At 52.0% G+C, this 23675-nt stretch overlaps 1 protein-coding gene across 2 annotated transcripts in view; it reads right to left on the reverse strand.

The window, feature by feature from the left end:
* NOS1 (nitric oxide synthase 1) overlaps positions 1–23675 on the reverse strand; it is a 71701-nt gene that overhangs the window by 26618 nt on the left and 21408 nt on the right. For both annotated transcript variants that reach the window (XM_030460579.1, XM_030460578.1), the window contains exons 2-6: positions 17054–18204; positions 7670–7802; positions 1772–1909; positions 1188–1333; positions 895–1057 (exon numbers count right to left, since the gene is read on the reverse strand). In XM_030460579.1, the coding sequence (XP_030316439.1) occupies positions 895–1057; positions 1188–1333; positions 1772–1909; positions 7670–7802; positions 17054–17787 (1314 nt within the window). In that variant the 5' untranslated portion in view covers positions 17788–18204. The remainder of the gene's footprint in view (positions 1–894; positions 1058–1187; positions 1334–1771; positions 1910–7669; positions 7803–17053; positions 18205–23675) is intronic.

A 23675-nucleotide genomic window follows, 5' to 3' on the forward strand; every position in this document is an offset into this window, starting at 1 on the left:
CTCAAAGCTGAAATGGGACAGGGATAAGTCAGACCTGAGACCCACTGAGATCTTGGGGAATCATGGAATCACAGAATGGTTCAGGTTGGAAGGGACCTTTAAAGGTCACCTTGTCCAACCCTCCTGCAGTGAGCAGGGACATCTTCAACCAGATCAGGTTGCTCAGAGCCCCATCCACCCTGACCCTGCATGTTTCCAGGGATGGGACATCTACAAAAGGGTGGGGGGGACACACCAGGAAAAAAGGTCAACGGGAGGTTTGAAGACAACTTCTTGCTGAAACAGCTCCTCTCAAGGTTCAGATGTGCCAAAAGAAAGAGTGGAGGAGAAGATCTGGTGGCTGGGATGGGAATGAAGGAGCCTCAGCCTCCTGACCCCAGGCTGTGCCCCTGCCCTGGGTGAAGCAGCCACAGGAATAGCTGAGTTGTGTTCCAGGTTACAGAGATGTCATCTCCATACCAAGGGATTCCACGAGAGATCACAAATTCAGGTCCTACCCTACTCTTCCAGCTAGCCAAGAGGCCACTGAGCCAAACCTCCTGCCTGTGTATATCCCTGTATCAAGGATGAGTGTGTCCTGCTGCTCTCCCCACTCAGAGCCATCATTTTGGAAGCAGCACGTAAGGTATTGGAGCAGCATCTGGTTTTGGAAAATCTTCTCTGGAGTGCCAGCTTCCATCTGGCCCCATTTCAGACACAGACACCTCACTCCACCTACCCCCCAGCTGCTTCTCCAGCTCCTGCTGCCTTCCCCGCCTCTGCAGCCCCACAGGGAACGTGGCTGCTGTGTGCTCAACACCCTCAGCTCTGCCTCTGCTGGGCTTCCCTGGGTATTTGAAGAGCAAGTGCTGCCTCTCCAATGCTCCAGTGAATCCCACTGGAGATGATGCTCACCTGGAGCTTGGACCACTGGATCCTGCCCACACACCGGGCTGCATTCCTCCAGGCATGCTTGGCTCCATAGATCAGCTCCGTGTCCCTCAGCTGGTAGGTATCAGTGGCTTCGATCTCCTTTGTCACTTCTTCCAGCCTTTCCATGTGGGCCTTGGAGCCAGATCTGCAAGGGTGGGGAGTAGAGGAGATGGGGCTCACCGACCCAGGGAGAGGGTGGGGGGAGTGCTGCTGCTGTCCACCTGGGCACAAGTTCTTGCTTTCTTAAGCATTTTTGTGCCTTGGCACACATTTACCTCTTTATGGAGGAGTAGTACTGGTCGATGAAGTCCTTAGCCAGGAGGAGCAGCTCCTCTTTTGTCCTGGTATCCTCTGCCTTGCGGACGTGCTGGCCCGGGGTCATCACTGAGCCCATGCAGATCTGCTCATTGCATGCAGTGGCCTGAAGGGAGGGAAGGACAGAAGGGTGTCCAGGGTGGCTGCAGAACTTTTGGTTACATCTGCTGGGCTGGGGGAAGTCAACAACTAGCTAGGGAGAAGTTGGTGGCCCCTTTGACAGACAGGGACGTTTCCAGCTTATCTGTTTTCACCCCTATCTGGAAGGTTGGGTAAGGAAGCTCAAGCATGGTCACCTCCTGGCCCACCTGATATGGACATTTGGAGCTCACTAGATTCTTGCCACAGCTTTCCCTGGTCCATCCCAGAGATGCTTCCCTCCTCCCCATCTGATTGCAGCAGAGGTTGGAAGTTCAGACGCCACAAGACAGGAAGCCCTGGATTCACCCAGTTCTGCATTTCCAGGCACAGCCCCCGTGGCAACACTGCAGCCCACTCAATTCCCCTCAGAAAAGCTCTGCCCACTCCTCCCAATCCCACTCACCATGGCTGTCTTCAGGTGCAGGGTGTCGTGGAGCACAGAGCCTGTCTCCCAGTTCTTGATTTTGACAAAACGTGGGCATTTGGAAGGGCTCCCATTCACTGTGCCCTTTGTTGGGGACTGCTGCCCGGGTGGGGGGGGCTGGACAGGAGCAAAGAGCAGGCACAAGGTTAGTGGTCACCAACCAGATCCAAGGAAAAGGCCCCAGCAAGAAGCAGCAGCTTGGGTTGGTGGCTGCCTCTGCATAAATCCCAGTGATGCTGTGGCCAGACAAGGTATTTGACCCAAATACTGGCAGCATTTTGGGATCCTCAGTGCAATTGAGAAATCATCCCTGCTTGCAGACCAGGCAGACCTGGAGAGGAGGAGTTCAATAAGAGCCAGAAGTGACTGAATGTTGTGTTCAAGTTCCCTCTTAGAAAATTTACCTCTCCAAAACACATCAGATGTTTCTTTCAAGGAGCATCACCTGCTCTGGGTTTGCATGTGCCAAGCTTTGCCTCACTGTTACAAGCACTGGGATTTAGAGCTAAGAGCCAAATCTTCCTCCAAACCCAAGGGACATCTGCTTTGATGTCAACACTGGGAGATCATAAGAATAAAGCTGGATGAATTATGGGGCTAGGAAAGCTGCTGAATTCTGCAGAGTTGGATTTCCTCAGTCTCAGCTCCCTATCTCCTGCCCTCCCGGTCCTCTGCTTCAGGGGATGCTCCACCAGGCGTCCCTAACCCTAACCCAGGACATCTCCAGTCAGATGCCAATGCTGGGAAGAGTCTCAGCCAGCAGAGAGCTTGGGAAGAGGTGGCTGCAGGTGCCTGTGTTTCTACGTATTTTTCCCAACAGGGTTTGGTGCTCCTGCCCTTCTTTGCCTAAAGCATTTAAAAATGTAAAAAGCAATTGGTGTCTGCCAGCACCCTGTGAGACCCTGAGACCTGCACCAGCTCTGGAAAGAAGAGATTTCTTCTAGGAATCTTAGAGTGGGATGGAACTGGGGCACTGCAACCACAATGGGAGCCCTGATCTCCTGCCCAGAGCATCCTGGCAGAACCTCCTGGGATTTGGCACCACTTCAAGCTTTGCTTCTCTGAAAAGGAGATCACAGAGTTATAGAATGGCTTGGGTGGGAAGGGACCTTAAAGCTCCCCCAGTGCCACCCCTGCCATGGTCAGGGACACCTCCCCCAGCCCAGGGTGCTCCAAGCTCCATCCAGCCTGGGCTGGAACACTGCCAGGGATGGGGAAAGCACAAAATCTAGGCTTGGACTGAGTTTCAGTGTAGCCTTTCTCCCTGAATCCTGTCCCTTGTGTCCCTTCCTGCTCCACCTGGGAGAGTTGTACTCAGGGCACAGCCTGCAGCAGAGCCCTGCAGAGTCTCGCCCTCCTTTTTGGTCCTGGTGTCAGTCCTGCAGCTCCTGGCCCAGCAGTGCTAGCACAGAGAGAAGCTCCTGGCTCAGAACAAGCACTTTTGCTGGTGGAAAAACCCTGGGGAGAAGGCAACTGAGGCCACAAGGATGACAAAATCAGATGAGGCTTCAGAGCCATCCTTTGCCAGAGGATTTCTCTGCTGCTCTGACTCCTGAGCAGAGAGTGATGCCCGGGCTGAGCAGACACCACAGCTTTGCCCTGGTGGCAATGGTAGCTTTATGTTTCTTTGCCCATTCCTTGCTTTTACCATATGCTCCATATGGGTTTTTTTTCCTTGGAAAATGAGGATTTTGCTGTCAAGCAGCCTGAGGCTCACAGTGTGATACCAGGCACTGAAAGCATATGCTGGGACCAAGAGGCAAAGGATGGGGAGGAAGGGAGAGCCTGACATCCAAACCTCCCAGTAGGATCCACTTTGGTCTTTGTGGTTTCCAAAGCTGCTCCCTGCAGCTCGGGCTGTGCTGTCACTGCTCCCTGTGACATTCCTCATGTCACACATTCCAGGGGCTTCCTCAGCCCCTGAAGCCAGAGGACCACACAGTGGATCTCAGCTTCCCCTCTCTGTGCTACACAAAACAAAAACGAGGCTTCACACAGAGCTCAAAAAGCAGTAGTAAAGAAAAAAAAACCTCCTGAATGTAGCCCTACAAAAGCACTATTTTTAAGTTCCTTTTTCTTGGGGAATCTGACCTGAATTGTAGCAGTCCCTGCTTATTTTTTCATCTTTCTTTTACTCCTTCATCAGAATTAAACCATTCCTGAGACATCCTCTGCTCTCTGGCCCACCCTGGGCCACCCTTAGGACCAACAATCACAACAGGAAAATCTGCCCCTTTCCTCCTGAGCTACTTTCCTCCCTGGGAGAGGGGGAAACAGCTGAAAGTGCTGCTCAGAAATCCCAACAAATCCAATCCTCACCTCTACCTCCCCCTGCCAGACAGAAATCACAAGTCCCGAGCAGAAAGTGGTGGGTGTATCCAGCACCATTTTGGTGTGGGGTTTTTTTGGGTTTTTTTTTTTTGGCTCCTAGTTTTATTTGCTGTGCTGGGGCTTGGGGACAGCTTAGGAGCCTCAGGAGCTGACAACCTCATCCTTGGAATGACCAAGATCATTCTCCAGTCTGATGGACATCAGCTCCTTAACACCTATTTCCAGATGTTCTACCTTAACCCTCTCTCCAAGTTGCTCCCTTTTTTTTTCTTTTTTTTTTCCCTGTGCCTTTCCCTGCAGGAACCAGCAATTTTTTTTATTCCTTGCAGAAGCCCTGGGATGCCAGCAGGGCTGGGACAGCTTGAGGTGACACCACCTACAAGAAAAGGAGGTGCCAGCCCTGGCAGAGCTCACAGCCCCCAGCAGAAGCTGGGAAAGAGCTCCCTGTGTGTGCATCACATCCTTCCCCACACGGCAAAGCTGAAGCTAAATATTACCCCTGTTCCATCAGGGAGGGTTTGCTGGGATCCTTTCAGGGTTTAATTAGGCAGCTGGGATTTTCAGTGACTCAGGAGTGGGACAAATGGAGAGGCTGAAGGTAGCAGCTGGGTGCAGAATCTTTTTTATGCACACAGATCCAGCAGGGAGGAGAAAACCTGGGTGCTCCTCAGGGACAGACACAGGGACAGGGACCATCTCCCTTTTTTTCTCAGACCTGAGCAGGCTCTACACCTCCTCCTGGGTCCCTGCAGTTCTGCCCTGCTCTGATGCATCCGAAGGAGGAGGTTTGCAGCCTCAGATCCCTGGGCATCCTGACATCTCCTGCATTAACCCCACGAGATGAAAGGGGGCTTTGCACTTTTGTAAAGCTGTAAATCAGCCTCCCAAGTGTGGGGCCCTGCTCTCTGCATGGACACAGCCAGCCAGCCTTGGTTACAAAGCAGTGCATATGGACTGACACACAGGTGAGAGCCCACAGGACCTGGGCTGGGGTGCTCACGGTGTCTTTCCACCCAGGTTTGGAGCCAGGGGTGTTGGGCTCCTGAAAAACAAGCAAAAACCACTGGGATTCTAAAAAAAAACAAAACAAAAAAAACAAAAAAAAACAAAGAAGAAAAAAAGAAAATGGAAAAAGGAAAAAGAAGAAAGAAAAGAGGAAGAAGAGAGAAGAAGAAAAAAGAGAAAAGAAGGAAGAAAGAAGAAAAAAGAAAAAAATAGGAATTGATGCCCAACAGGTCCTTCAGCACCATAATAGGAGCCTCAGAACATTCCCCACCTGGCCAAATGAAGGCACCAAGTCCTGAACCCACCCTGAAGAACCAGGTGTGCAAAAAGCTCCTGTTTGGCTCCACTTGCCCTGGGGTTAATGGGATTTATTGCAGCTTGCAAGAAGTTCAGATGCCTTGAGCATGTGCATCCTGGGGGGCCGTGGGGGGCAAAGCAACCACCTCCAGAAGAGCCCCTGGGGCTCAGAAGGATCACAAGAAAGCTGCACAGCCAGGGAGAAAAAATATTAAAGGGTTTAACAGCAGCTTAAGACCTGGGGTTTTGGCAGCCCTGCCATGGAGAGGAGTTAAGCTCTGAACACAGAGGGTTATAAGGTGCTTGTAGTGAGAGGCACGGCCGTGCAAGGAGCTCAGCAAAGGAGCCAGAGAGACTGTGACCATCCAGAGCTGGGATGGACCAGCCAGGGGCTGTCCTGGGGCTCCTGAGAGCTGGCACAGTGATTAACTGCATGGAGAGCCATGGGGCTGCCTGCGGACATCTCCCCAGGGCTGAGCAAAGGGGGTGCAGCTCTTGGAGGCACCCACTGGTGTCTGCTGGTGCAGCACGAGGATCACCAGGAGGCTGGCAGGGACACCAGGGGCAGGCTCCTGAGCAAGGAGGCTGTGAAGGGATCCGGCACAAGTCCTGTGAGGAAGGGCTGAGGGAGCTGGGGGTGTTGAGGCTGGAGAAGAGGAGGCTCAGGGGAGACCTCATCACTCTCTACAACTCCCTGAAAGGAGGTTGGAGCCAGGGGGGGGTCGAGCTCTGCTCCCAGGCAGATATCAGTAGGACAAGAGGCCATAGGCTTAAGAATTTTTTCCTAGTACCCAACCTAAACCTTCCCTGGCAGAACAACCAATAGGTTGGGTGTTAGGAAGAAATTCTTTCCAGAGAGGGTGATCAGACATTGGAATGGGCTGTCCAGGGAGGGGGTGGATTCTCCATCCCTGGAGGTTTTTAAGAAGAGCCTGAACATGGTACTCAGTGCCATGGGCTGGGAACCACGGGGGGAGTGGATCAAGGGTTGGACTGGGTGGTCTCAGAGGGGTCCTTTCCAACCTGGATGATTCTGTGATTCTGTGCTCCTGAGGATGGAAATTGCTCCCAGCTGCAGCTGAGCCCCCAGCCAGGTTGGTTCCAACCAAGCAGCAGGTTTGGCATGGTCAGGTCGATCTCAGCCACCCTGCACTTGCATCAGCAGCCATGCAGTGGGCATTGCATGCCCTGTGACCTCCTGCAAAAGTGCACATGGCCATCCTTCTGCTGAGGAGCTCCAGGAGGAACACAGATGCTCCTGGCACAGGGGGATGAGACTTGGAGCAGTGCAGCCAGGACCACATCACCTCCATGGGCATGGAGGGACCGTGTCACCTCATGTCACCTCACCCTCTGCTTCTGCCTCTGCATCTTGCAAAATGTCCATGAGATGGGAAAGCATCCCCTGGCAGAGCCATGGCCTGGGAGGTGCCAGGTTCAACATCTGGGTGGCAACCATGTCCTGGGTGTCACTGCCATGGCAGTGAGGACGTGGCCCTTGCAGCTCCTTGGAGCTGGGGAGAGGCATCAGCCCCAGGTATCTGAGCTGAGGAAACACTGATTTCCTCAAAAGTCTTCATGTGATCATTAAATCACTTCTCTTCCTTGGAGAAGAGCCCTCACCATGTCACCCTGAGAGCTGTGGTGGGACAAGGAGACCAGAGTGGTGCCCTGGGTCCTGCCTTGCTGCTGGTGAATCCCATCAGGGAGCCACAGTTTTCCTGAGGAGGTTTGGCAGTGCTCACACACCTCATGTTTTCCCTGTTTTCTCTGTGGCCTGGCAGGGTCTGCCTGACGTCTCTGGCTTTGCTACAGACGTGGAGCTAATTCACTTTTTTGGCAAGGCAGCTTGAAAATTTATGTCCCTGGAGTGTGAGGAGATGAAAAGGCACCGTGCAAGACATTAACTGGAGTGCTCGACTCAATTACCATCATGTGAATCAAAATGACTTTAAGGATGCAATTTGGCTTTTTGCCACAAAAAGGGACGTCAGTCCCCAGGGAGGCTTTGGAGTCCTGGTCCCTGGCTCTTCCCCTGGCGTCGTTCTCCAGTGACCTGTATCCTGCCCAAACCCAGCTTCTGGACCCAACTGCTCTCTACCACATCAACACCAACTCTTGGGACCAAGGGTTCTTTAGGGGAGTGCACGTCACCTTTCCAGGGTCTCCATGGTGTGTGAGCTCACAAGAATGGGGTCCCAAACCCCCTCCCCACCCAAAGCAGCCCAAGCCATGAGCTCTTACCTGCTCTGCTCCAGAGTAGGGGTTGTTCAGGACCACGGGTGTGTTGTTCTTCCCCAGAGGTCCACCCAAGACATGGTCCTTCTCCATCTGAGCTGGTAAGACTTTTTGCTGCTTGGTTTCCCCTTCCCTGAAACTGAAGGGTTAAAACCCGTTTGGGTCATGTGGGCAGCTGGGTGCTGGGACCACAGAGCTCAGGTCTTGGAGTGGTGACTCCAGAACCTGCTCCAACTGCTTCCCAACGGGGACACAAACTCCCTGGAGGTGAGAGGGAAAGCTTGGCTGAGGTGAATGGATCAATGAGAGCAAACTCAAACACAAGTGAAATTTGGAGCAGTGCCTGCAAAAAAAAATGTAAAAACAACCCAGAAAACCCAACAGCTGGCTTTAATGGGGTTACATCACCAGACCCTTGGCACCCCAAAAAATCACCCTGGGGCCCTGGGGAAGCAAGCAGGGAGCTGGGAAAGGAGACCTGCAAGCACTTCCAGCTGCAAAACTTAGCAAGGGCAACCAGGTTTGCAGAGCAGCTTGGGGTTTAATGAGCAGAGGAGAGGAAAACAGAGCCAAGGAAAGAAAGAGGTGGTTCCCAGGAGAAAGAGACATTTCTCTTCCTGACCTTTACAGACGCTGCAAATGCTGGTGAGTGTGAGAGATGTTACTCAGGCAAACTCAGAGGTTGCCTTCCGTGGGTAAGGGACTGAGGGTGTCCCCCCTGGGTGGGTGGTGAGGCTGGTGACATTCCATCCCACCACAAACCTTATGCCAGCAGAGCAGGGGACAGAAAACTGCTGCTGGATGAGCCCTCAGGAAGGAGAAAAACAAGTGGAGATTAGAGGCATGATGTTCTGAGATGCCAGAGGCACTCACAATGGGAAGGAGCTCCATGGGTTGCAGGACAAGCTCCCATCCTTGCTGCCCTTGCTCAGCAAACCATGGAGTTATTGGGCTCTGGCAAACATTTTCCTCCTGCTGTCAGTTCTTAAAAGTCTTCCAGGTGTCAAATAAAGCCAATAAAGAGCCTTTTCTGTAATGATGTTGGACTTTGGGCATCAACCAAAGCAGGGATATAATTCCCAAGAGCCCCATGCTCATGACACAACCTTGGGAAGCCACGTCCATACAAATCCAGTTTCACAACCTTCCCCAGCTTGTATCTTCAGGTAAAGCTCAAGGAAAAAAAACCTCACGTGGAGGTGATCTCCCTGTGCTCTAAATTTTCCATCATTTTTCTGCCTTCCAAGACCAAAGTTCAGCTGCCAAGGCTTTACACCAAGCTCCTGGCCACTGTCCAAAACCTGGCTGCCTTGGGGCCAGCTTGGTGCAAGCAAAGAGTTTTACTGAGGTTTTTATGTCCCCCCTTCAGGAGAAGAAAACTTCTGTGTTCTTCTGTGACTTGGCTCCTGTGAGTACATGGAAGGGTTTCCATCAGAGAAGAACACAAGGACCCCCACCCACCACACACAGAGGCAAAAGACAACAGGTCCCAGCTCTCTGGATAACGGGATTATTGTTTTAAACTGAAAGAGGTGAGATTTAGGTTGGACATTAAAGAGAAAATTGTTTGAGGTGAGGGTGCTGAGCCCCTGTCCCAGGTTGCCCCCAGAAGCTGTGGCTGCCCCATCCCTGGCAGTGTTGAAGGTTGGATGGGGCTTGGAGCACCCTGGGCTGGGGGAGGTGTCCCTGACCATGGGGTGAATGATCTTTAAGATCCCTTCCAACCCAAATGGTTCATGGATTCTATGATTCTGTGAGTAAGGTTTGGATGCTCAGAAGCAAGCAAAGTCTCCTCATCCCACTGCACATCCCCACCTGGAGAAGCAACGGGTGCTGCTGCTCCTAAGGGAGGATGAGCGGGTGCAGGAGCACCTGCTCATCCTGGAGCAGGTCCTGGAGCAGGTCCAAAGGAGGGCAACCAGGCTGGTGAAGGGACTCGAGCACAGACCCTATGAGGAGAGGCTGAGAGAGCTGGGGGTGTTGAGGCTGGAGAAGAGGAGGCTCAGGGGAGACCTCATTGCTGTCTACAACTCCCTGAAAGGAGGTTGGAGCCAGGGGGGGGTTGGGCTCTTTTGCCAGATGACTTTCAACAAGACAAGAGGGCAGGGTCTCAAGTTGTGCCAGGGGAAGTTTAGGTTAGATATTAGAAAGAATTTCTTTATGGAGAGAGTGATCAAGCATTGGAATGGGCTGCCCAGGGAAGTAGTGGATTCTCCATCCCTGGAGATATTTAAAAAGAGCCTGGATGTGGCACTGAGTGCCATGGGCTGGGAACCGCAACGGTGGTTCAAGGGTTGGACTCGATGATCTCTGAGGTCCCTTCCAACCCAGCCAATTCTATGATTCTATGAGCAGGGCAGTGAGGTGCTGCCCTTCCTATAAAAGCACAATTGGGTGTAGCTGGGACAAAGCTCCTGGGGATACCTCCTGCCCCTGCCCAGACCTCTCCCAGATGAGACTGCCCAGAAATATCCAGCTCTGTCTTTTTTGGAGACAGGTAGGGAGAGAAAAGCCCATGCAGGGCAAGCACAGCCCCTTCAGCCCCAGCTGGGGGATGGGCAGAAATTAAAACAGAAAAAAATTCAATTGCTTCATTTTACAAATATTTCCTGCCCGTTTCTTCTAAGTGCCTCGTGTGCATGCTCGGGCAGGAACAGGGGCTTTGGGGTCACTTATTTTCCTCTCTTGGCTTCCCCAGCAGAGCCAAGGGGTGACCACGTTCACAGCAGGACCCCAGTGGCAAACTCATGGGGTGGCCCAAACCCCCTGACCCAGTTCTGGGTCACACAGCTCCTCCAGAGGGCCAGGGGAGCCCAAAGAGCCCTTCTCAGGGGTGGCTGGTGGGGCTGGGGAGGGTGCAGACCCCCCAAGGGGGAGGTTGAGGCAGCCAGGTTCTCCTGGCAACCTTTGGAGAAATCCTCCCAACTGACCACTGGACCTGAGTTTTAAAATCCCATTTCAGTGCCTTCCAGGCCTTGGAAGCCAGGCTGGAGATGTGCCCTTGAGGCAATCGTTTGGCTGAATCCTCCCCTAAAGGCCAGATCCAGAGATCCCTCTCTGACCAGGTCCTACTGCCAGATCTATCAAATACTATTTAGCAAAACCTACTGGATCCTTTCCAGAAAGGACCCGGTTTGAGGTAGTTTTTTGTTCTGAAAGGAAGATTTGTTAGTTAAAAAAAAGACAGAAGAACCCTGCCCACATCTCCCCCCGGGGCAAAGGCAGAGCCTGGGCTGCAGCCTCACCTTGAGAAGAGCATCTGGGCTGCTTGGAGAAATGAGAGGCACCGCTGTTTTCTTTTGATTAATCTGATGATGTTGCAGTGCTCCGAGTGATGGAGCAGAAGGGAAGTTGCTGAGACAGCCCTTTGAGAAATTTCTCCAAAGCTTTCCAAAAAAGAAAAGGGAAAAAGGAAAGGAAAAGGAAAAGGAAAAGGAAAGGAGGAAAAGGAAAAGGAAAAGGAAAAGGAAAAGGAAAAGGAAAAGGAAAAGGAAAAGGAAAGGAAAAGGAAAAGGAAAAGGAAAAGGAAAAGGAAAAGGAAAGGAAAAGGAAAAGGAAAAGGAAAAGGAAAAGGAAAAGGAAAAGGAAAAGGAAAAGGAAAAGGAAAAGGAAAAGGAAAAGGAAAGGAAAAGGAAAGGAAAGGAAAGGAAAGGAAAGGAAAGGAAAGGAAAGGAAAGGAAAGGAAAGGAAAGGAAAGGAAAGGAAAGGAAGGAAAGGAAAGGAAAGGAAAGGGAAGGGAAGGGAAGGGAAGGGAAAGGAAAGGAAGGGAAGGGAAGGGAAGGGAAGGAAGGAAGGAAGGGAAAGGAAAGGAAAGGAAAGGAAAGGGAAAGGAAAGGGAAAGGAAAGGAAAGGAAAGGAAAGGAAAGGAAAGGAAAGGAAAGGAAAGGAAAGGAAAGGAAAGGAAAGGAAAGGAAAGGAAAGGAAAGGAAAGGAAAGGAAAGGAAAGGAAAGGAAAGGAAAGGAAAGGAAAGGAAGGAAAGGAAAGGAAAGGAAAGGAAAGGAAAGGAAAGGAAAGGAAAGGAAAGGAAAGGAAAGGAAAGGAAAGGAAAGGAAGGAAGAAAGGAAAGGAAAGAAAAGAAAGAAAGAAGAAAAGAAAAGAAAAGAAAAGAAAAGAAAAGAAAAGAAAAGAAAAGAAAAGAAAAGAAAAGAAAAGAAAAGAAAAGAAAAGAAAAGAAAAGAAAAGAAAAGAAAAAGAAAAGAAAAGAAAAGAAAAGAAAAGAAAAGAAAAGAAGAAAAAGAAGAAAGTTTGTGACTTCATTGCTTTGAATCTGCTTGGCAGAAGGAGCTCTCTGAGCTTCCTGGCAGAGATGAGAGATCCCAGGAGCTGCTGCAGCCCCCAGGGACTGGTCCTGGATGAGCCTTAAGGATGCTGATGTCCACACTTCCAACCATGACTCCATGCCATGGAGATGACACCAACCCCCAGCCTTGTGGCTGCAGGGATGGGCACTTTCTGAATCTTGTCCTGAAATCCCTACTCTTGAGCTTGGGACTGCATGGGACACACGTGCACGTCCCCCTAGCTCCAAGTTTTGAGGGAGAAATAACCTTCTTGCTGCTTTCTTCCCCTCTCCTGTGTCGTTTTGGAGGGGGATGCAAGATCCTACTGAGCTCCTCCTTCCAGGGTTGGAGGGTCCTTGCCTCACCTTTCTTCTGGCCCACAGAACACCATCCTCCAGTGGCACCTTCAGAAATGGACATTTCCTTGTGGCTGTGTCCCTGGGGACGTGTTGGACATGGTGCAAGGGTCAAGGCAAAGTCTGATTCCAGAGAGGGGCAGGAGAAGGGATGGGGTGGGAGCTGAGCTTTGCAGGGTGCAGAGGACGGAGAAGAGCTCTGGAAGGAAGCAGGAATGTTGGAAGGAGAAGGAATAACTCCAGAAGTGCATTCTCTGGAGAGGCAGCAGGGCAGGAGTGCCCGGAGCAGGCAATTGCAGAGCAACCAAAGCAAAAAACCAGTTCCTAAATGGGGAAGGAGAGCTTGGGCAGCACTGAAAGAAGGGGACAACAGCCTCACCAAGGAGCACACGATGTGGCTTGGAGAAAGTCCTGCATGCTGAGAAGGGCAGAGCTGGGGTTAGAGACAAATGAACAAAGGACACTGCACTGAGTGGCTTTGGAGAGACCAAAAAATCCAAATCCTCCCAAATCCAAGGCTGGTAAATGGTGCTGAGTAGGCACTGGTGGATCAAGACCTCGGGGACTGATCTCAGCCTTCCCAAAATCCCACCAGCCCCGTGCCAGATGCAACCTGTGCTGGCCATGCTCACCCCTTCCCAAAGAGCACCAGGAAGATTCCAACCTCAGCATCTTTGGAGACCAGACCTGGTTCAGATCTGCTGGGAGAGCACACGGGGGGCATGGTTTTGTCTGCTGGGACCACGGGCAAGGGGAGCAGCAATCCCATGGGATGCAAGCACCAGGCTGAGCATCGTTCATGCTCACACGAAGGATGTTTTGGAGTCTGAGGAGTGCTCTGTGGGGGGATATTTGGGTGGCATATGCTGTCTGCAGGCACAAAATGCCTCTCAGGCTTCAGCTGGTGTAGTGACAAGGATGGAGAACCTGCCAAGGGGGAAGGGGAGGCTGAGTCCCTGCCAGAGCTTCCTTCTTCCCCGTGCTGCTGCACGGCGACAACACGACAGGCTGGGGAAACCTTTTCATTTCCCAGGTCTGAAAGTTTCAGGTCCAAGCAGAGAATAATGAAGGCATCAGAAATGCAGATGAAATGTTTTTGAACCAGACAAAGAGATTTTGGCTGCCCTGAAAGAGGTGGGAGGAAGAGAATTTGCTCGTCGAGAACTGGAAAATGATGGGGTTTGTTCCAATGCAGGATAGAGCCTGAAACCTTGAAACCCTTCATAAACAGAACTCCTGCTTCCAGCACACTCCTCCCCCCTCTCCCAGGGCAGCTGATGCTGCTTTTGGGACTGAAACTGCCATGTTTCCATCATGTTGCTCATCTTATGGAATAAACCTGAGAAGAAAAATAAATACTGGCAACTCAGTGAGGAGAGAGAGGGAAGAGGGAAGGAAGATGGGACATGACAATCTCCTTAGAGCTCCAAGGGAAAACAGACCTGGGTTAGCTGGCAGGGAGTGAATCAATCTCTATTTTTGTTTTCTAGCCCACGGTGAGCCTGGTGGCAGAAATGCCAGCTCTCATCATACCTTGCTCCCCACTTCCATGCTGGGGTTTGTGATCAATTTCCTCAGAGATTATTTGAGCAGAGATGGTCACAGCCCATCCCATGGACCAGGGGCACCTTCCAGCTGGAAATCAGCAGGGAGGACAAGCCAGGTCCTTGTGGGGACAAGTCCCCTAGGGAGTGCAGACCATGGGTGTGAGGGATGGAGATGATCTGAATTTTTTCCCCTTCACAGTCTCCAGTTCTCCTCACGGGTACCACGGGCTGGAAGCCCAAAGCATCAAGTGTGATTTGAGTGGCTTTTGGCAAAGCCCACCTTGACCAAGCTGCCTTTGCCTCCTTGTGAGTAACCTCAGAGTTGTCCTGGTGCTCTCTGCCCTGGGAAAGCTGTCACAGCTCTGCCAGCTGGCCTGGCTGGCACCAAGGGCTGCAGGCTGGGAAGCTCAGTACCAGGCTGGAGACAGAACAGGATTGATCCTGAGACCAGTGTCTCCAGCCGGATCAGTAGCCAAGTGGTCCAGGAGGTGCTGAGCCCAACCCTGAGGGAGGTTTTGCAGCCTACTGGTCTCAGGGTAGAGTTCTGTTCCTCTTCTGACTGATGCCAGCTTCTCTCAGTCCCCCCAAGCCTGGAGAAGTCCCAGCCTCCAGCAGTCCAGAAGCAGCAGTCTGATAAATCTTAATCTTTTTTTTTTTTTTTGGCATTTCTTTGGCATCCACCAAGAGTCCCCATGGCTGGCCACTCCCCATTGCTCCCTGACCTTTCTGCACTTCTCTTTCAGACCAAGAAAATTCATGGAGTAGAAGACCTTCACGATGCCCCAGCTCTGTCTGAGAGCAAGCAGAGGAGATGAATCATCTCCAGCACATCAAGAAGTGGGAGGAGAGGTTGCTGCGAGGTGCCCTTTACCCTGCAGGGTGGCTCTCAGTGAGTTTTCTCTGCAGTTTATCTCCTTCCCCTTTTCTCTCCTCCAGCCCAGGACTCCGTGCCCCTACAGATCACTACCGAAAGAGCATGGCTGCAACTTTTCATCAAGCAGAGGATTGGAAAGTAATTTTGACCAAAAAATGGATTTGCAGTCCTGAGGTACATAGATTATTTTTTTTAAAGGCTATTGAGAAAGAAAGCAAGAAGGAGAGTGGCACTTTAGTGAAGTACCCACTGCACTAATATTCTTGCTGGCTCGAGGTCCTTCAGTTGAATTGAATTCAAAGAGTTTCAGTTTCATCTCTTTATGACAAGAAGAGATTCCTCAAAGAAAAAAAACCACTTTTTTCCCATCCTTTCTCCCAGCCAGACCAAAATTTCCTTAGAGGACCAGCAGCTGGTGGGATGGGGACACAGGGGTACAGTTTGAGGTGGTGTCCTCTGGGAGCTTGCCCAGATTATGCCCCTCAGCTCCACTCCAGGGGTTTTAACAAAAACACAAGGACAGAGTGCCCCTGCCCATGTTGTTGGAGCTGTAGTCAAGCACAACCCCTTCAAATTCTTCATCCTTTGATTGCTTAAAGCAGGTTACCCCAGGGATGAGTTTATGCTGGATTAAAGGACCTGCAGCCCAGACAGGTGGTCCTTAACCTTCCAGGGTTAAAACCCTTCAAGGGGTTAAAATGCCTCATATTGCACAGCAGAGACCAAATCCGAGGGGTCTGGAAGCAGCCAAATGTGCTGAGTACAAAGGGACATCAGGGAAGGATGTCCCTGAGCTCACCCCATCCTTCCCCAGACATCTCCCACCCGCCGCCAGCACTGAGCTGGCTTTTGTTCCTCTGACCACCCCAAAGGGCTTTGTGTGACCGTATCCCCCACAGGGAAAAATGCATCATTTGGGAGAGAATGGAAATGACACCACAGAATCAACCCAAAACTGAAAAAAACCAAAACAAAACAAAGCAACAACCAAGCAAGAAAATGGAAAACAGGCGGTGTGGGTGTTGGTCTGTGCTGGGAGCAATCAGGAGCAATCGGGCTCCACCACTGAGATGGATCCTGCTCCTCCACAGCTAACAAGCTCTGCTTTACCCTCTCCTTGTTTCAGGTCAAAGAAATAAATACCTTTTCATTTTGTGCCCTCTGTAGGGAAGCAAGTGCAGCAAGGGAACGTGAAGGTACAAACCCCTCCAGCCCTAAGCCGTCAGCTTCAGCAAACCCTCCTGAAAACCCTTCCCATTTTTCCCACAACCTGCTGCAGCACTCGATGCTGCTAAAACGTGTTCAGGGAGCTGGGGAATGGCGATGGGAAAAGGCAGCTTTTAATCTGTAATAAAGTGCTGAGAGGCAAGAGAGCTGGTACCACAAATAGTAGCAACCAGCAATGGTCTTGCAAAGCATGAAGACCCCAAGGGAGCTGCTTCAGTTCCAGAGCAAAGGACCACAGCTCAGGAAAATACCCAGGAAGATCAGGAGGGCAACACCACACACAGTGAGACTTCACCCTCCTGGAAAAGCCATGGTGCAAGTGTCCAGTGTCCCCATCCTTGCTACACGTGCACATGCACATTGCAATAATGAGCTTGAGCTGGGACCAGTGGAGGGGCAACTAGGCAGCTCTGCCCTTGGGTTTCAACCAGGGGTGGGCTGTTCCTGAGCTCTACAAGGGAAATATTTCCCCCCTGTGCAGAGGTCCCGTTGGCTGCAGCTGGAGTTGGCTCGGGGCTCCTCTCTCCCCTCACCAAAGCATGGAAGGTTTTGAGCCTCCTTTCTCCGGGGAAACCCTGTACTCTGCTGCTCTGAATTTCCCTCTCCCTCTCAGGAAGAGGGACCACATTTCAAGAGGGATTTTTCTAAACCAGGAGAACAAGAGCAGCCAGTGCCAGAAATCTCTGAGCTGGCAGGTGAGGAAACTGAGGCAGGGGATTTAAAAAAAAAAAAAAATTAAAACAAAGGAGATTGAGAACACAGAACTGAAGTCTCAACCCACGATCCACCATATCTCATAGTTCCACTTGCCACGAGACATGTACTCCTGCAGTTTCCTTGCAGTCCCATGCTTACTTCTTTCTCCCTTTCTTCCACAATCTACTCCCAGTTTTTCAATTCTTTTATCTTCCTCTCACGCTTTTCCCCCCCAGATTTTATTTTTTTTTCCTCACCCTTTCCTCTCCATCTCCCTCCTGCTGCATCAGACAACAGCCACTTCTGGAGAGGTGGCCAGCAGCACCTGAACCAGCCCCAGCCATGTTGCATAGCACATTTCACCAAGAGTAAAATAAAAGTAAAAATAAAAATGTATTTAGGGACCTACCAGTCTACCTGGACTTCTATATCTCTTGTCTCTACCTTGGAGGGTGCATCTCCATCGCCGTCCTTACTGCTGCTCTTCAGGAGATCCAGGACGGGTTTGATTTCTTTGAGCAGTTCATTGTCTTCCACGCCACCATTGAGGCAAAGGTGACCACAAGCCCCCTCCTTCCCCTTCCCAGCAGCATCCTGCCCTTTGCTGCTGGGAACCACGCCGTTCACATGGACCACGGGCTCCACCTCCCTCCCCACCTCTCTTGTCCACAGGGAGCCCATGGTGCCGCGGCCGGCGGCTGGCACCAACTGCTCTTTGCCGTGTGGGCTGGGGTTGGACAAGTCAACAGCTTTCGGGGTGAGGCAGAGGGGTCTGGTGACACGGATGGTTTTTGGAGTCCCGTCCCCGGTGAAAGTGGTCTCCAGGTGAGTGGTGAAGCCCTCGGGGCCCCGCAGGATGAGGACCACGTAGGTCTCAGAAGCGATGCTTCTCAGTATCTCCAGCGCTGTCTCATAACTCATGTCCACCAGGGGCCTGCCATTGACTGCCAAAATGATGTCCCCAGCCTGGATGAGGCCACTCTGCTCCGCAGCCCCTCCCCGGATCAGGTCCGAGATGATGACGGGAGGTTTGCTGACGCGTTCCTTCACCAGGAAACCGAGGCCGCCCACCTTACGCTTGAAGAGCCTCACCGAGATGACGTTGGGCTGGATCTGCTGCACGCTGAACACATTCTCTTCCATGGTAGCCCGACCCCCACCCTCCCCCCACCCCTTCAACCCTTGGAGCGTGTGGACCACGACCTTGAAACCCACTGGAGAAGAAAGTCCCTGCTTGAGATCTTTCTCCAAGCCGGGGTGGGGAAGGGACAACTGGTTTGGAACTGGAGGGGAAAAGGTCTCACAGCGAAACTTCTCGGGGCTTGGGCTGCAGCCTGGCTCTCTGCAGCATGCTCTCGGGCTCCGAAACTCAAGCCTGGAGGACACACAGGGGGTATCAGAGCTGGAAAACGAGGAGAGGGGCAGGGCCGGGCACGGCAGGGACAGCAGGGGACAACATGCCAGCAGCCCGTCAGGCTCGGGTCCTGCGCTGGGCAGGGAAAGGCAGGCAGCCCGCTGGCTTCACCGGCATCCCGGCAAAGGCTCCACCAGCCTCTTTATCTGGAAAAGAATAATAAAACAATAAATAGTAATTTAAAAAAAAATCTAAAGGAGGAAGAAAAGTGAGACAGGGCACGAAGCAAGCGCGGCACGGGGCTCGGCATGCCACTGCCACCCCCGTCCCCACAGATGTCATCCCCCGGGCTGCGTTTAGGAGCCAGGCTGCAGCCTCCCAGCGCTCCCGGCTTTGTTTCTTCCGCTCCCCCTGCGAAAATCGGCACCATCTGTTCGGCGGGGGCAGGGAAAGGGCGGGGGTGGGGGTGGGAAGGAGAAGGGGAGCCCTGGGAGGGGGCTGCCAGGCTTGGTTGGGGGGGTCAGAACCAAAAAAACACAAAAAACAATCAACGGCACGAGTGGGGTTGATCTAAAGGGGTCGAGCCCCACCGGAGCTTGGTGTTGATTTCTGCTCCATCCCTCCCCTCCTCCCCTGAGATGGTTTTCCAGAGTATCCAGCAACCCGATGGCTGAGACGGATGGATGGGGGTGGCCAGACAGGGGCTGTAGGGCCCCCACCCAAGGTGAAACCCCTTCCGGAGGGGCTGTCACACCAAGAATGTTTTGGAGCTTCAGAAGGAAGAGCAGCAGCTCCAAACCAAACGAGAAGTGGCCACTGAGCTGCCCTCTCTGTCCTACCAATGCCCTGAGGATGGAAAACACTTTTAAGGCTGCTCCAGGGGCTGCAACCCCAGCTGCTCCTCTCCCCATGTTTCAGACCTGTCCTGGAGACACCGGGGACGCAGCTGCTCCTCCCCCGGGGCTATCCACCCCAGCAGGTCCCAAACAAACCTCTCCAGCTGACGGAAAACCACCCGGAGGAGGACATGCAATGAGTTTACCCGGCTCTCAGGAGAACCTCATCCATCTGCCCAGAGCTCTCCACAGCCCTCCTGTGGTCCGGGGAGCCACGGCCCATTGACTCCTGATGGGTCCCTGGTTCCCACCCTGCCAACGCTTGGGTTTGGTACCTTCAGCTCCCAAGCCCTCTCCACATTCCCTTGTCAATTCTTAGATGCTCTGGAGAACATTTCTCTCCAGAACTGTGGTTTAGCAGCAAGCTGCAACCCAGATGCTGCCTTTTCTAACTCTGGATTTTGAGGAGGGAGGGGAGGGCAGGAGCCCCAAAGCACTCCTTTCTCCCAGAGGCAGCAGCTTCAGGGCAAAACTTGCACCTTCAAACACCCAGCCCGGAGTTTCCTTCCTCTGACAGCATCCAAATGGGAAAAACAGGGATGTGAGAAGCAGGGCAAGTGTCACCAGCCCCGGCATTAACTCACCGGAGCATTTTAATCCTCCCGTGACGGCAGCTGCTGACCTCAAACTGGCTATTTTACAGGCAAGTAAAGAATGAAGCAATTAGAGGCTGATAGCCCGAGGTGATGGATTAAATCCCTCCTGCCCTGCCCCTGGAAAAGGTTTAATGCCACCCGGGTAGGTGGACAACCACCTGCTGAAGGGCTGGTGACAGAAACCCCAATTGCTGGGTGACTCCCTGCGAGTGGCCCTGGCCAGAGTGGGACCTTGGCCAGTGGTGCCACCTCCCAGGGCTGGGGACAGCAGTGCAGGACATCTCCAGACCTCCAGCCCACCCGAGGAGGGAAGGCTGTGTCTTTGAGGAGGATTGAGGGAAGCAGAGATCTACTTCTACAGGGAAGGTCCTGTCCCTCTTCTCCCTCTTTTACACCCCCAGAAAAGCTGAGAACTCTCTAAGTTCCTTCCTCTTCACCTACCAGGCTGATTTCCAGACCTTTTTTCCAAAAAAGCTTCTAGCAAAGCTCAACATTTATTACATGCACCCAGCTCCAGCCCCCAAAATATTGCTGGATGTGAAGTATCCCCCAGCTCTGAACCCTGCTGCCACCTCAGCACCCCCTGTAAGAGGGAAGAGAAAAAAAAAGGGGGATGCTGGACAGGACCTAAGCACCCAGCCAGGGCTTCCTCCAAGACAGGGCTGAGCACCAGCCCTGCAGACATGTGGGTGACTGTTCCCTTGCCCACAGGTGATGGGTATCAGCTGGCATCAGACTGGTATCAGCTGTGGGTTCTGCAGCAGCAGCTGGGGAATGGCTGGAACCCAGGGAATTACATTCTTTGCCCCATTCAGGCCTTTTTTACCTCTCTCTTTCTTTTTCTCTCAGCTTCTCCACAGAGTAGAGAAGGGTCAAAAAATCCAAAAGGCAGAGGGGCAGGTGAGGAGATTGAGGGCAACCTGTCTGTGTCTGTTCCTTCTGCTCCTTTGGGGAAGACTTGGACAAGGATTTTGATAGAATCATTTCTGTTGAAAAACAGCTTTAAAATCACAGAGCCCAACCCTCATCCAGCTCCCAAGCCCTGCAGAAACTCCAGCTGAAGATGAAAGAGAGATCTTGAGGGCATGAGGAAGCAGCAGGAGAGACCTGGGAGCTGAGGGGAGACTTCCCCAGATCCCAAGCACAGGCTCAGGGCTTCCCCCAGAGCCATCTCCTGGGGTGTCCCAAGACACCTGCAGATCTCTTCCTTCTCAGAAAAAAATACCTGAGGGCTTCAACCCTGTACCCTGAGGAGAAGTTTGCTGCTTGCAGTCTGGGTGGATGAGCTGTGCTCATCTCTGCTGGGTGCAGATCTCCCCACTAGCACCAGTAATTCTGATTTATAACCTCAGCATTTAAAGCTCCTGGAGGTGCCACAGGAGCATGGCAGCCAGCAGGGTTTCACTGGGCCAATGTTCCTTGGGTGCAAACCCTTATTTCACCCCTGAAGGACAGCCCAGAGGTGATGGAGGCCAGAGCCAAAGCTGGGTCCAGCTCCCTGCTTGGGGAGTGGTATTGTCCCACTCCCTGCCTCAGTTTCCCTTTCCAAAGCATCAAACTGACTCAAATGACAGAAGAGCAGCAAACCCCACCGAGTCATAGCACACCAGGAAAACCTTACCAGGATGATTGGCTCTGATCTTAACACCACCATGAGGAGGATTGGCTCTGATTCTGACACCAGCACAGCTTTTTAGGGGCTTTCATCAAGGCAGGGACCAGGCTGCAGGCAGCCACGGAACCCTCAGGCTTAACAACCAAACCCAGAGCAAAGCAAGAAGGAAAAAGCTTTTAGGTGTTGCCAGATAACATTTCAAGCAAACAAACTCCAGCACATATGTTAATTGGGTGATTTGATTTAGAAACCAATCTTCAGCAGCTTAACTCGGAGCTCTTAACATTCCCAGCCTGGAGCTGCAGGCTACAGGAGTTGGGAGGGACCCAATCCCAGCCCTTGGGCGTGGGGTCACAAATCCATTTGGAGCCTTGTCTTTGCTGTGGTAATGGCTCACATTTCTCCGTGCCAGCTTTAAATGGACACCGTCGTCCTCTTTAATTAGTTTTCATGGGATTTATAGCCTTCACCAAAGAGGCCTGGGGCTGATGGATTTATGCCCGTTTAATTTTTAGGACCCATGGAGCGTCAGCGGAGCTGCCGGGGAGCGAGGGGATGCAACATATGCAGGAGTTACTGTAAACCTGCCTGTTTGTGCATCTTGAAAATGGAGCATCCAAGTGATTCACTGGCAGCCAGCTCGCTTGTGCCAGCAGTTCTGAGCTCAGCCCGGAGCATTCTGTGTACGTGGTCTTTTCATCCTGGGAATGTACAGACAGCATTCCCACAGCTTTCCCTAACTGCCCACCTCCCCCCAGCCTTGCCAAAACCCACCTGAGGAATGGTTGAGCCCCTTGGCTGCTTTTTATCTTCCCAGCCCAAAGTCACCCTCTGCTTCTCCCTTCCCACCCCTCCCAGCCTGAGGTGGCTCTTTCACCTGGGCTGTGACATTTTCTTCACCCCTAATAAAGCTGAGATAGGCAGAGGAGGGGATGAAATCAGAGGCATTTGGCCATCTGTATGACACCCCGGCGGTGATGCCCAGCATTCAGGGATGCTGTGGAGCTGCTGGACCACTCTGAGCAGCCAAGCAAAGCAGAGGATGCTGCTAGAGGGGTGAAGTGACAAGGGCTCAGCCCTGGAGACTCCCTCCCCAAATCCCCCGCTCACCAGCATGCTGCTTTTCACACTGCAAACATGCCTATCACTGCTAAAAAGACAGCTAATCAAATAAACACTTGTTTCCTGACATAAACCACCCTGCGTCCATGCCCTGAGAGGGTTCCTTTGCCTCTAACCAGAGGGCTGTTTTCTGGAAAGCAAAATCACACAGGTTTGCTCACAGCCACATTGCTGGGCTGCAGCTTTGTGCCCTGCACATTCAGCCACCTCCTGGCACTGGGTTTTGGGATCATCCAAGCCCGACAAGGAATCAAAGAGACCCTCATTAGACTGCAATCAGCAGCCGGGCAGGGTGACCAGTTTAGGTCCCTTCCAATTGCAATCCTGTTCTATTCTATCCTACCCTACCTGGGCTGGTGTCCTGCACACTCCTAATGGCAGAGGCAGAACCCCTGGGAAGCTCTGCTCTCATTTTTTAAGTTCCTCATCCCTCTCCCCTTCATCCCACCCCAAGCAGACCCCAGGCAACACGTTTTGATGTTGCCAGGACAACTGTGTTGGCAAAATTCCCTTCTTTTTCTGCAGGTTTGGATGTTTTTTAGGCGACAGAAACACGGATTTGTTTTCATTGGGAGTTCAAGGCTTGGCATAACACTCCTGCTATTTCTCTTTTGCCATTTCGTACAATATTTTCCTGGTGCTTGTGGCATGGGGCTGAGAGGGAGCTTAAATTAAAAAAAAACCAAACCCCAACAACAACAACAACAACCTCAATTCCACCACTAACCCCACGGAAAACTGCTGTTCTTACTGGGGCTCAGCCCATCTAAAACATAAATTTCACCACCTTCAGTTTGCTGAGAGGACTGGAATTACACCAGCGACTCGGGTTTGACAAATGGGACCCGTGTTAACACAACGCTGCTTTTTCCTAAGTGACAAAATAGGTAGATAGGATAGAAATGAGAAAATGCCTCTTGATGGATGGTCTCGAAAGCCAGTCACAGCAGAAGAGGGGACTCATAGCTCTATTTAAGAAAAAAAAATAGAAAAAGAAAAAAAAAAAAAAAAAAAAAAAAAAAGAAAAAAAGAGAGAGAAAGGGAATTTAAAAATTGCAGCAGGTTGGCTGGAGCTGTGATTGCTCCAGAACCAGCACCAATAAAGCCAGAAACAGAGCTCTTGGCTCCAAGTTGGTCAAGGAATAAGAACTAGAAAGAGGGGAGATTAGAAAAGAAACTAGAAGAGAGGAGATTTAGGTTGGATACTAGGAAGGAGTTATTCGCTGCAAAAGTGTTGAGCCCCTGTCCCAGGTTGCCCCCAGAAGCTGTGGCTGCCCCATCCCTGGCAGTGTTGAAGGTTGGATGGGGCTTGGAGCACCCTGGGCTGGAGGAGGTGTCCCTGCCCATGGAATGGGGTTTGGATCAAGATGGGCTTTAAGGTCCCTTCCAACCCAAACCATTCTAGGAATTCAGCTCCCCGCTGGCTTCAGGGACTCACGTTCTCATCC

This window comes from Calypte anna, chromosome 15, assembly GCF_003957555.1.
Source record: "Calypte anna isolate BGI_N300 chromosome 15, bCalAnn1_v1.p, whole genome shotgun sequence".
NCBI lineage: Eukaryota > Metazoa > Chordata > Aves > Apodiformes > Trochilidae > Calypte > Calypte anna.